The sequence below is a fragment of the Cherax quadricarinatus genome, unplaced genomic scaffold, assembly GCF_038502225.1.
Source record: "Cherax quadricarinatus isolate ZL_2023a unplaced genomic scaffold, ASM3850222v1 Contig1505, whole genome shotgun sequence".
NCBI lineage: Eukaryota > Metazoa > Arthropoda > Malacostraca > Decapoda > Parastacidae > Cherax > Cherax quadricarinatus.
Genome location: NW_027196531.1, coordinates 23,044 through 37,500, shown reverse-complemented (window position 1 = coordinate 37,500; position 14,457 = coordinate 23,044). Strand labels below are relative to the sequence as shown.

General features: G+C 42.1%; 1 protein-coding gene across 1 annotated transcript in view; it reads left to right on the top strand.

Moving 5' to 3' along the window:
- LOC128703333 (peptidyl-prolyl cis-trans isomerase sig-7) overlaps nucleotides 1–14,213 on the top strand; it is a 35,229-nt gene extending 21,016 nt beyond the window's left edge. Inside the window, exons 5-6 of the mRNA XM_070081032.1 lie at nucleotides 8,656–8,675; nucleotides 12,546–14,213. Coding sequence (XP_069937133.1) covers nucleotides 8,656–8,675; nucleotides 12,546–13,848 — 1,323 coding nt within the window. The 3' untranslated portion in view covers nucleotides 13,849–14,213. The remainder of the gene's footprint in view (nucleotides 1–8,655; nucleotides 8,676–12,545) is intronic.
- Nucleotides 14,214–14,457: the final 244 nt, after the last annotated feature.

Sequence of the window (14,457 nt, the reverse complement as noted above, 5' to 3'; positions counted from 1 at the left end):
TTTATTTTTTAAAGTAACTTTTATGGCCTCTGAGATGAATTTAAAGACTATATGGTATATATTCACTCATTATATACTACACAATAACAGCACAAACTTTGCTGTCATTATATTGTTTACAAAACATGTTTACACAAACACACACACACACGCACACACACACACACACACACACACACACACACACACACAAACCAACAATAAAAAATGTTGTTTATTACTATTTTTCTATCATATATATACACATAGAGTCACTGGACAGGTTCCTCTAACTACAAGAGGTTCTGAAAGCTTGTAGTAGTGTGGGAGTGGACTTGTAAAATGAGCTCAAAACATATACAGATATGAATGAATGTATAAATAATTTTCTAAAAAAAACCCAATGCCTCTATAACAGACATTGCCCCAGAAAAACTAAACAGATCACAACAAAGAGACTGAATAATCCCTGGCTAACACAAAGCATCCTCAAATCCATGAACACAAAGCACAAATATGAAAAACAGTATAGAATGGGTCAAATAACTAGAGAACAGTCGAAAAGTTACTCATCAGCACTTAGCAGCCTGATAAGGTCAAAAAAATTGTATTATGAAAATAGATTACATAACATCAAAGGTGATATGAAAAAAAAACCTGGAAAACAAAACAATCAAACTAACAAAATCAGATGAACCTCTACTCACTCCAACCAAAACAGCAAACAGACTTAATGTTTTCTTCTCCACCATAGGAAAAAATCTAGCAAACAAAATACCAAGCACAAACACCCGTCCATCAGACTACCTCATAGGCACCTACCCAAATATGTTATTCCTAGCTCCAACCAACCCCATTGAAGTTACGCTCATAATAAACACCCTTAAAAACAAGGCAGGAGACATAAACAACTTGCCTGCGTTTATGTACAAAAAAGCTTCTCAAGTATTGTCACCAATTATTGCAATGCCTCTTTAACAAATCCATTGAATCATCTACCTTCCCAAGAATCCCCAAAATAGCGAGGATCACTCCGATCCATAAAGAAGGTGATCAAGCTGACTTGAATAACTATAGACCAATATCTAACTTACCACTGCTCTCTAAAATCTTTGAAAAATTAATTCATAGACAGATCTATTCCTACCTCATTTTACACATATTAAACCCTTGTCAGTTTAGATTCAGGAATAATAAAAGCACAAATGATGCTATCATACACATGCTAGAACTAATATATACCGCACTCAAAAAGAAAGAAGTCCCGCTGGGCATTTTCATTGATTTACGTAAAGCTTTCGATACAGTCGACCATGAACTACTGTACTCCAAATTAATGCACTATGGTATCAGAGGCCACTCCCTCAACTACCTAAAATCATACCTTAGTAACAGAACTCAATATGTGTATGCAAATAATGCAAACTCTTCCACCCAATCAATCACAGTAGGAGTCCCACAAGGAAGCATTCTTGGACCACTCCTCTTTCTCATCTACATCAATGATCTACCAAATGCATCACAGCTACTCAAACCCATATTATTTGCAGATGACACTACATATGTCTTTTCCCACCCAAACCCAGTCATACTAGCAAACACAGTCAATGCCGAATTGCAGAAAATATCTGCCTGGATGATGACTAATAAACTTACCCTGAATACTGATAAAACCTATTTCATTCAGTTTGGAAACAAAGCTGTAAATGATCCAATTAACATAACGCTAAATGGATCATCAGTCACAAGACTCACAGAGGGAAAATTCCTAGGTATCCACCTTGATAGTAGCCTTAAGTTCCGGACACACATACAACAAATCGCCAAGAAAATCTCCAAGACTGTAGGTAAACTCCAGGTACTATCAAAGATAAGGTACTACGTTCCACAATCAGCTCTCCTGGCACTGTACCATACACTCATATACCCTTATCTTACATATGGAATTTGTGGATCAACAACATCCAATCACCTAAAACCCCTCATAACCCAGCAAAAGGCAGCAGTAAGAATGATAACGAATTCCCACTCCCGCCAGCATACTCCACCAATTTTCAAGTCTGAATCTGCTCACCATTAAGAACATCCATACTTATTCATGTACCTACTACATACACAGAACAATACACGCAAATATAAACCCTCCACTCAAACTTTTCCTCACCAACCTAAACAGGACACATGACCACAACACAAGACACAGATCTCTTTTTGATATACCTCGTGTCCATATCACACTGTGTAAAAACTCTATGCACATAAAGGGCCCTAAAATATGGAATTCATTACCAGAATATATTAACCCTTAAACTGACCAAACAAATTTACGTTCACATGCGTAGTGCTCCAAAAGTATGTCTATGTTTTTTTACATATTTTCGAATATAACCCAAAAAAATGTAGATCAAAGTTTTTTTACACGTTTTCAAATGGAAAAAAATAAAAAAAGATCTACGTTTTTTTACATACTTTCAAATGTTGAAAAAACGTAGATCTACGTTTGGACAGTTTAAGGGCTAATGTAACCTAGTAAAAAAATCAGTTTAAGACTCTTCTCAAAAGCCACTTAATCACCCTAGACTAAATGCTAAATATTCAGTACACACATACTCACCTATGTACTCCCACATCATAACTTCAACAATCACTTTGAACCTTTTATCCATTGTTGACAGGAATATAATTGAACCATTGTTTTCATAAAAAGGAATTTAGGCTATATGAATATATCCTTTGTCTTATACAAATTTAATTCACTTATAATTAATAATCTACTGTTCAACTATGAAATAATTACTGTCCTACTGTATAACTATGATAAAATCCTTAGTGTTAAGTAGTCTGTAAGTAGTCTGGCCCATAATGCCTAGGCATAATAGAGGCTCTCTTTGCATTGCAACCTACTATTGTAAATATAAAATCTCAATGTACTGTTTGCAAAGACATAAAATAAATAAATAAAATAAATAAAACTATTAAATGTTAGATAAGACACATATGCAACAGTTAGGTATCTTTATTTTGAAACGTTTCGCCTACACAGCAGGCTTCTTCAATCGAGTACAGCTTGGACAACTTCTACTAGTGAGAAAGGCTGGATTTGAGAGGGATGTGACCTCCCAACGACTATATTCTTACCTCTACTTGTGGCCTACATCTCGCCTCCGGGTGGTATATAAGGCTCCACCCTGTCACTTCAACTCCATATTGTTTCAGACTATGGAACAGTACTCTTCTCCAGACTGAGGGACTGACCACCTTGAAACTTCAAGGGTGATGGACTGATTACATCATCTTCTCATCTCTTCTGCTTCTGTCAACTTTTCTGTACTCAACTGAAGAAGCCTTTTGTGTAGGCGAAACGTTTCAAAATAAAGATACCTAACTGTTGCATATGTGTCTTACCTAACAAACTGTCGGTATTTTATACCATTTTAATATTCACTATTAAATGTACAGTGGACCCCCGGTTTACGATCAGCTCCCAATGCGACCAATTATGTAAGTGTATTTATGTAAGTGCGTTTGTATGTGTATGTTTGGGGGTCTGAAATAGACTAATCTAATTCACAATATTCCTTATGGGAACAAATTCGGTCAGTACTGGCACCTGAACATACTTCTGGAATGAAATAATATCGTAAACTGGGGGTCCACTGTACATGTTAAGCCTTTGTCTGGCCAGAATTTTTTGTCCATTCTAGGTGATACCCATTTTATGGAGGTTCATTTTATCATAAATCTGGCTATCTCCCACCTAGGTAGAGTGACCCAATAAAGAAAAAAACACTTTCACTGACAGCTGCTCAATCACTGTCTTACTAGAAGCATACTGATATTTCAGTGCAGATGATCCTTCATACTGCAGTAGTTTAGATATCACTCCAAACAGCCAGTATCCCAAACCCCTCCTTTAATGTGCAGGCATTGTACTTCCCACCTCCAGGACTCGAGTCCAGCTAACCAGTTTCCTTGAATCCTTTCACAAAATATTACCCTTCTCACACTCCAACACCTCGTCAGGTTCCAAAAACCATCTGTCTCCTTTCACTCCTATCTAACATGCTCACACATGCCTGCTGCATGTCCAGGCCCCTTGCACAGAAAACCTCTTTTAACCTCTCCATCCTTTCCTAGGATGACCCCTACCCTTCCTCCCCTCCACTACAGATTTATACACCCTCCAAGTCATTCTATTTTTCTCCATCCTCTCTAAATGATCAAATCATCTCAATAACCACTCTTCAACAATCTGAACAATACTTTTTGTAACTCCACACCTTCTAATTTCCACACTACAAATTCTCTGCATAATATTTACACCACATATTGCCCTTGGACACGACATCTCCTCTACCTCTAGCCGCCTTCTTGCTGCATCATTCACAACCCATGCTTCACACCCATATAAGAGTGTTAGTACCACTATACTCTCGTACATTCACTTCTTTGCCTCAATGGTTAATGTTTTTTATCTCCACAGACACCTCAGTGCACCACTCACCTTTTTCCTTCATCAATTCTATGGTTAACCTTGACCTTCATGAAACCTCTTCAAGGGGGGCTCCTTGGCGTGGCGAAGAGGCTCTTGGTCTGAGGAATTAGACCTGTTGGTTTCCTTCCTCAGACCGAACCTAATTACCCCCCAGTCCCCCCTTCCCTATCCCATCCTCCCCTTTTTCCTTTCCTCCTCCTCCTCCCCCCCCTCCCTTTTGCCCTTCCTCTTTTTGGCCTTTGGGATTTTTCCCACAGGCACACTAGTTCATAGGTAGGGGGAAGAGTACCGGGGTCCATCCCATTCCGTTGAGGTTCTTGGCGGTGGCGTAGTTTGCCGTGGAATCTGGATCGCCTGGGGATGTCCCGATCCCTCTCCGGTATCCCGGAGGGTGGCTTTGGGTGTCTTTCGGGCGACGGGTGTATCTCTGGAAGCCACCTTTCGGATTCCGGGGGTGGTGGCCGAAGGAGGTATGCTTTGTGGCGGATATCCGGCCACCCTCTCTTTTGTCCACCGAGGTAGCTCGGCAGATGTGAGGTTGCTATCCCGGATTGCTGGTTTACCGGCATGAAGGGTAGGGTATGGCACGGGTTCCATGCTGCATCTGCGCTACTTGCGGTGCTGAGGTCCTCTTGGGCGCGGAGGGAGATTTCTGGCCCTTTCATTCCTCCTAGGAACTATCCCTCCCCGGTCCCCCCTTTTTTTTTTCTTTTTTTTATTTTTATTTTCTTTTCTTTCTTTTTTTTCTTAAAAAAAAAGAAAGAAGTAACCTAACCATGGAGCACCCGATCAATGACCCCGCTACCCCCGGGCCCCTTATTGTTACCGCACCTCGTTCTGACCTCGCCTCGTCTTTTGGCCACTCTTCGGACATTCCTAAGGCCCCTGTACCTCTTGCTGGTGCTGTTTCGTCACCCGCTTCAGGTACCGGGGCTTCCACTGACTCCTTCGATTTATCTGACCTCCGCTTTCCTTTGACTATGCTTCCGGCCTCTCCCTCTATGGTGCAGCGATTTTCGAATCACCAGCCCGTCCCACGTCAGACCGACTCTGGTCCCACTTCTAAACGCCAACGACAATCTCCTGATGATGTTATTTCGTTACCTTCCCATTCTACTCGGAAAAGACCGACACGTCATGCACTCCCTCTCCACACTCAGTTTCGGACCACACAATGGACTAAATTCTTTACTTTAAGACCGACTTCTTCTACTGCCTATCTTTCCGACCATAGTATTGGCAAAGCGCTCCTACGCCACGTTGGTAGAGATATTTCCTTTCATGCTCTTAAGAGTGGTACGCGCATCATCACAGTCCAGAATTCTACCCAAGCTCATGATCTTTCTCTTCTTTCACATATCGATACTATTCCTATCACTATCGAAAAACATCATTCCCTCAATTCTTGTAGTGGTACTGTTATTCTGCCCCATACCATAGTCCAACAGAATTTCCAGACATGTGGCAATGACATTCTCGAACAGCTGGAACTCCAAGATCTCCCAATTCTCAAGGTAGACACTTATGTTCTTCCTGCCCGCGGGCGAAGACGATACCCTTGCAATGTGGCTCGTTTAACTTTTGACAGCCGTGAACTCCCATCCTCTGTTTATGTAGCAGGACATCGGTTACAAGTTCGGAAGGTGATCCCTACACCGCAACAGTGTAGGAATTGCTGGCGATTTGGCCACCCAGCAAAATATTGCAGATCTATAGCCGAATGCCCAGTCTGTGGTGCCGATGACCATTCTAATACGTCTTGCAGTCGACCTCCCTCTTGCCTTAATTGTCATGAGGCTCACCCTTCGTACTCTCGCCGTTGCCAGGTCTACTTAAATGAGCGGGAAATTCGTTGCCTCAAAGAGGCAGAAGGTCTCCCTTATGCTATGGCAGTTTCTCATCTCCGCCTCCAAGGGAGACTACCCCGTGTTTCTTATTCTCGTGTTTCAAAACGTCCCCCCACTTCTGGGGTCCCATCTTCTGCAGCCTCCTCTGCGGTTGCCAGTCCCATAGTCACTCCTGTATCTAATTCTTTTGCTGTCCTGGGCTCAGACGTCCCTACTTCAACACCTCAGTCTGTCCTCACTTCTTCGTGTTCTCCCTCACAAACCCCGGTATCGACAAGACCTCGTATGACACCTCCTCCCAACTGTCCCTCTACTTCTCAGAGGCCCAGAAAATCACCTTTAATCCCTCCTTCCCTTCATCCACCTGCACATTTTACCTTCCCAGTCTCTGTACCTGGGTCTTCCCCTTCCACTGGCTCTGTTACAAGTGTGGAGGTTCATCCTCCTCCTCGTACTGTGCCTTCCTCCCCTGTCCCCTCCTAAATTTCTTCCTCTTCTGCCACCTCCCAGGTTTCTGCCTCTTCTGTCCCCTCCCACACTTCTCCAGTTCCCTCCACCCTTTGGCCCCTTGGTACAGTCCATTACAGCTCCGATGTTTACTCAAGCTCCTCCTCCTTCCATCTCCAATATTGTCTCCCATACGACGTCTCTGAACTCTGAAACACTTGAAGCAATCTCTGAATATATTGCAGAGACCAAACCATCAATGGACACTGATCCACCCTCTGTTCCTTTTCTTTTCTCTTCTCCTTTTGCGCAACCCCTTTCTTCACTACGCAACTTTCCTTCGCTACTTGAACGTTTTCCTTTGCCACCGAATGTGGACTTTTCTAACCCCTCTAGTCCGTAGGTACCCTTACCTGCGGATTTCAGGTATCTTTATCGTTGCCAATCATGGCCTATTTACAGTGGAATATTCGCGGCCTCAGGGGTAATCGGGGTGAGCTTCAGATGTTGCTCTCCCAGTTTTCCCCTGTTGGTGTTTGCTTACAGGAACCAAAATTACACTCTGCTGTTATCTATCCCATCTCAGGCTATAATTTATTGTATTCTTCAGATCCTTTTCCTGATGGGACCTTTAATGAAAGTGCCCTTCTTCTACGCACTGATATTCCGTACCATCAGCTATTTGTTCGTACTTCGCTGCATTACACAGCAGCCCGTATCCACTTGCATAGGTGGTATACACTCTGTTCTTTGTATCTCTCTCCTTCTCGGGCATTATCTATCCCGGATATTGCCTTTCTTGTTTCGTCATTACCGCCACTTGGCGATTTTAATGCCCATCATTTCCTCTAGGGGAGGGGGGGGTGTCTCACTGTGATTCCCGTGGCATTCAGTATGAGGGTTTTCTTGTTACCCACCCCCTCCATGTTTTAAATACAGGTACTCACACCCATTTTGATCCTCGGACTCATACTCTCTCTTGCATCGATCTCTCAGTCTGCTCTTCCTCCGCCGCATTAGACTTCACCTGGTCTGTTCTCCCGGATTTACATGACAGCGATCATTTCCCAATCATTCTTACTTCCCCTTCATATTCACCACCTCTTCGTAACCCACGCTGGCAATTTGATCAGGCAAATTGGAACCTTTACTCACAACTAACTGTTTTTAGTGAGGTTCCTTCTTCGTCCTCCATTGATGAGCTTTTACACCTCTTCTCGTCCTCCGTTTTAACCGCAGCTTCTCATTCTATACCCCAAACTTCGGGCAGGCATTCTCAGAAATGCGTGCCTTGGTGGTCTCCTGCTTGTGCTCGTGCAGTACGTTTGAAACGCGCTGCGTGGGGCAGGTACCGGTACAATAGAACCACGGAGAGACTTCTTGATTTTAAGCAGAAGCGTGCGATCGCTCGCCGTGTCATCCGTGACGCTAAACGCACTTGCTGGCGAGATTATGTCTCCACCATCACCTCTGCTTCCTCTATGAGTGCAGTCTGGAAAAAAGTACGAAAACTGAGTGGTAAATATTCTCCTGACCCGGCTCCTGTTCTGCGGGTTGCCGGTGTTGATATAGCAAACCCACTAGATGTTGCCAATGAAATTGGCAATCATCTGGTCCGTATTTCTCAGGGGCTCCATCTATGCCCCTCGTTTCTTTCCTCAAAGTCTGCCAGAGAGTTAGCACCCTTGGACTTTTCTTCTCTCAGAGAAGAACAGTATAATGTGCCTTTTACACTTCAGGAACTGGAGGCAACACTCTCAGCTTGCCGATCATCGGCAGCTGGGCCCGACGACATTCATATTCGTATGCTACAACATTTACATCAGTCAGCCCTTGCAGTCCTATTACGCCTTTTCAATCTTATTTGGTCACAAGGAGTTCTTCCACAGCTGTGGAAATCTGCCATTGTTCTCCCTTTCCGCAAACCGGGTACTACGGGACATGAAGCCTCCCACTATCGTCCCATTGCTCTTACCAGTGCAGTTTGCAAAGTGATGGAACGCCTGGTAAATAGACGTTTAGTGTGGTATTTAGAGACACACAACAGTCTCTCCACTCGTCAATATGGCTTTCGTAAGGGCCGTTCTACCATAGACCCCTTACTACGCTTGGATACGTATGTTCGTAATGCCTTTGCGAATAACCACTCAGTTATTGCCATATTTTTTGACCTTGAGAAGGCATATGACACAACTTGGAGGTATAATATTTTGGCCCAAGCCCACTCCTTAGGCCTTCGAGGCAATCTACCATCCTTCCTTAAGAACTTTTTAACTGACAGACATTTCCGTGTTCGGGTTAATAATGTGCTCTCCCCGGACTTTATCCAAGCTGAAGGTGTCCCCCAGGGATGTGTTCTGAGCACAACACTTTTTCTCCTTGCTATAAATGATTTGGCCTCTAGTCTTCCATCCAATATTTGGTCATCACTCTATGTTGATGACTTCGCTATTGCCTGTGCAGGCGCTGACTGTCACCTCATTACAGTTTCTCTCCAGCATGCGGTCGACCGTGTTTCCAATTGGGCCACCACACATGGGTTTAAATTTTCCAGTACCAAAACTCACCAAATTACTTTCACTAGACGCTCTGTCATCTCCGATCATCCTTTGTACCTCTATGGCTCCCGTATCCCTGAACGTGATACAGTCAGGTTTCTAGGCCTCCTCTTTGACCGTAGGTTATCCTGGAAACCTCACATTACCTCTCTGAAGGCAACTTGTCACAGCCGGCTGAACCTTCTTAAAACCCTTGCTCATCTTTCATGGGGAGCTGATCGTCGAACTCTCCTTCGCCTACATTCCACCCTCATTTTATCGAAACTTGATTATGGTGACCAGATCTATTCAGCGGCCTCTCCTGCTACTCTCTCTAGCCTTAACCCCATTCATCACCAAGGATTACGTTTATGCCTTGGTGCTTTTCGCTCTTCCCCTGTTGAGAGCCTCTATGCAGAAGCGAACGTTCCATCCTTATCCGATCGCCGTGATGCCCATTGCCTTCGCTACTATGTACGCTCTCATGATCTCCGCAATCCTTCCATTTATAGAATGGTCACCGATATTAGTAGACATTCTTTATTTGTTCGCCGCCCCTGTTTGCTCCGTCCCTTCTCTCTTCGCCTACATTCGCTCTTGTCTTCTCTTCAATTACCACCTTTCTATGTTCATGTAGCATCTCACTTTTCCCTACCCCCCTGGGAAGTTCCAGCTGTTCGAGTCTGTTCTTTCTCACTCCCTTGCTCGAAAGCCCAACTGTCTACGGTAGCTTCCCGCTCTCTTTTTCTTGACCACTTCCACTCTCATTCTCATGCCATTGCAGTGTACACAGATGGCTCTAAGTCTTCTGACGGCGTAGGATTCGCAGCAGTGTTTCCGGACAGCGTCGTACGAGGGCATTTACTATCTTCGGCTAGTATCTTTACTGCTGAATTGTATGCCATTCTTGCAGCACTTATCCGTATTGCATCTATGCCTGTGTCATCATTTGTGGTTGTCTCAGACTCCCTTAGTGCTTTACAGGCTATACAGAAATTTGATACACCTCACCCCTTAGTCCTCCGTATCCAACTTTGGCTACGCCGCATCTCTTCCAAGCATAAAGATATTGTTTTTTGTTGGGTCCCTGGTCATGTTGACGTACAGGGCAATGAACAGGCAGACACTGCTGCGCGGTCAGCAGTACATGACCTACCAGTTTCATATAGAGGTGTTCCATTTACGGACTATTTTGCTGCAATAGCTACCCACCTTCACACCCGTTGGCAACAACGTTGGTCTACTCTGCTCGGTAACAAACTTCAATCTATTAAACCGAGTATAGGTTACTGGCCGTCTTCTTGTCACCAGTGTCGAGGTTGGGAGACTACTCTCTCCCGTCTTCGCATTGGCCATACTCGTCTTACTCATGGATATCTCATGGAGAGGCGCCCTGCTCCTCTCTGTGAGAATTGTCAGGTTCCATTATCGGTCAGCCACATTCTGTTAGACTGCCCACTTTATCAACGAGCACGCAGAATTTACCTCCAACGTCGTCTTCGCTCCGCTGCTCTCTCTTTACCTTCCCTTCTCGCTGATGGACCCACCTTTCATCCGGACTCTCTCATTGACTTTTTGACAACAACTGACTTACTTCACAAACTCTGATGATACCTTCAGCCCTTTCTACCTCAATCTCTTGCTACCCTCTACCCCCGCACTATCCCCTGCCCCGCTGTTTTCTGTAACCTACTGATCATCCCTCCCCCCTTCTGCCGCCCAATACCCTCGCTTCCTTCCCTACCCTGCAGCGCTGTATAGCCCTTGTGGCTTAGCGTTTCTTTTTGATCATAATAATAATAAGCCCCTCTTACATTCTTTTGCTTTTCACTTTGAATTTTTATTCTCACAAAAAAAAATAGAAGATTTACTGTTATGCAGACTACTGCATTAATGTAGAAATGGTATATATAATATCAGCGCAACTGTGAAAGAATATTAGACTCACCAGTTGACATGTATTGGACGCATGGCATGATTCGTTTACTTTTGAACTTTGGCAAAAATCGAACATTTCTACTAATTTGAGCTCAATTTCAAGGTACTTTTCATTGTGAAACTAATCAAAATCGTCTCAATTTCTGTAATATGTCTTCCATTCTATAAAATGAGACCAAGAAAACTAGAATGCAACCATAAATACCATACGAAAATACAGTGCAAAGTCACTGTTTTAATCTAAAAACACAGTCAAAGTTTTTTTTTTCTCATTACGCACTGTGTGCTGCAGGATTTTTTTATTCTGCGCACACTGACCACATAGACCCATTCTTTCATATGTAGGCCTACCAGCTTTCTCCCACTAGATTTGAGGCGCTAGAATTTAGGCGTACTAGTACGTCATGGACACTGGTGCGTGAGCCATACTAGTACGGCCGAAACCCTGAAAGGGAGGGGAGAGGGAGGAGAGGTTATCTCTACCACCATCACTACCACCCTCTACCACAATCACTACCACCCTCCACCACCATCACAAGCACTACCACCCTCTACCACCATCACTACCACCCTCTACTGACGAGAAACAAATCCAGATTGACTCAGAACGTGTGGGATGCTCTGTGTTGGTGCGGGCGGACACGTTTGGTATGGCGGACCATTGTCAACTCGCTGAAAACTGAGGTGGTGAATGAAAACTGGGGCAAAATTTTGATGAAAAAAGTCATCGAAAACCAAATTCGATGAAAACCAGGGCAAATGAAAACCAAGGTTCCACTTTACAGAAAAATCCATTTGATGCATTTTGCTCCAGGTTTTTCCTTTAGAAGTTTTATCTCTAAATATTACTCTGATCAGGTTATCATTAACTTTCATAAGAGTGTAGAAAAATAAGATAAATTTGGATGTAGGAAAACCAGTGAGCACGTTTTGAATGAAATCCTATGTTTTGTTTTCAATTTTAGGGCCGAATTGTAAGTAAAAGAGAGTGGACACTGCAAAAAAATGTCATGAAAAAGTGAGGCTATTCACAAGATGTCCTTCAGTAAGAGCTTTTAAAAAGTGAATCATACTGTATATAGTATGCAGAATAATATATGGTAGTACTTTATTTATTTAAAATATGTATCTTAGTTATTGTAGTTTTCAGGTCTACATCATTTTAGAAATGTCCACTGTAGTCTTAGATTTTTGTGGAATTACATACAACATTTTTTTTTATTAAATCAAATGACAGTGTTCATGAGATTTGTATAAAAAGTTTTTAACCAATAAATACATTATATATGATATTTTTTCCAGATTTGGATCACAGTTCTTCATAACCTTGGGCGAAAACTTAGATTCACTGGATGCTGAGCATTTGGTATTTGGAAAAGTTGTTGAAGGGTTGGAGGTAATTTGTAAATTGAATCAAACATTGACTGATGATAAGAACCGCCCATATCAAGACATTCGAATCTCTCACACTGTTATTTTAGATGATCCATACCCAGATCCTAAGGAGGTCGAGTTCCCTGATGAGTCTCCAAAGCCCACTCGCGAAGTGTTTGAGTCAGATTATATTGCTGCTGATGAGACAATTGATGACACTGAAGGTAAGACCATGGTGGAAATACAGGAAGAAATTGAAGAAAGAGAAGCCAGAGCTAGAGCTACAATTCTTGAGATGGTTGGAGATTTGCCAGATGCTGACATGGCACCTCCAGAAAATGTTTTATTTGTATGTAAGCTTAATCCAGTCACAACATCTGAAGATTTAGAAATTATTTTCAGTAGGTTTGGGAAGATTAATTCTTGTGAGGTGATACGTGACAGAATAACAAATAATTCACTTCATTATGCATTTATAGAATTTGGTGAAACAAAATCCTGTGAAGATGCTTACTTCAAGATGGATAATGTGTTAATTGATGACCGAAGAATTCACGTAGACTTCAGTCAGTCAGTTTCAAAAATAAAATGGAGAGGGAAGGGACGAGGAGTTGAGTTCTTTGATGATAATGGCCAAAGAGTTGATGATAAGAAAGGTCAAAGGTACGATCCCAGCAAAGACCACAGCAACCAGTCCAGAAACAGGAATAAAAATGCTAGAGATTCACGGCACATAGATCATGGACAGCCTCAAGTATCAGAGAAGGACAGAAAGTCTCCTCAGAGGCAGCAGTCCTGTGAAGGCAATAGTAGAGATAAAAATGATGCAAAACACTTTTCCAGGAATGAGAAGAATGGCAGAGATGTGCAGGTAGACAGATGCAGAATGGAAAAACACAAGAAACATGAATCTTCTAAAAGAAGTCATGTTGAGAGTGAAGACAGTGATGGCTTACCAAGTGATGAAGAAGCAAGAGAAAAAATGCTAAGACACTTGAAGAAATCTCTTAAGAAGAAGAAAAAGAAACACAAGCATAATAGTGAGAGTGACACTGATGATTCAGATGAGAAGAAAAAGAAGAAAAACAAAAAGAAGAAAAAGAGGAAAAAGAGAAGTGAAAATGAGAAAGAATCTGATTCTGATTCAGAATCAAAGAAAAAGAGTAAGAAAGGTAAAAAGAAAAAGAAGAAGAAAAAGAAGGAAAATTCCTCATCAGATAGTCATGAGTAACCAGATTTGGCAATAAAACTTAAATATAGTACAATTCATGTTTTGATTTGGTATTCAACTTTTTTAAAATTTAATAAATAATTCATTATGTTGTGATTGTAAAAGATAATTGTTTTTGTTTTTTAATTTTGTTTTATATAAATAATAATCTCATAATACAATGCCTGTTGCAATGCATAAAAAGTTTGAAATTCTGTACTTAATGGCCAAATATTTTTTTCATTATGCAGAAGTTATAATAAGTCATTTGTAAAATCATTAGATAATTGTGAATAATAATACTGGAATTGATCATGTTGTAAATTGCCATAGCTATTTTATTGATTGAAAAATGTACTGCTAATACAATGTTTGTGTTATGTAAATACCCTTTTTTTTAACCTTCACTGTTGACACTATGACTGCTGGAGAATTTTTTTATCCAAGTTGCCTAGTCTATGTTTCTGCCTCGTACACCTCACTCTTGGGAATGTTATGGCTGTGTTTCCCTCTACAAGGTCTCCTCAAGGGAGGTTTATTGATGCCAGTGAGAGGATCTTGATCCAAGGAATTGAATCTTGCCTGTCTTAATTTCAAACTGAATTGCTTCTCATTCCCCCAGGCACTCTG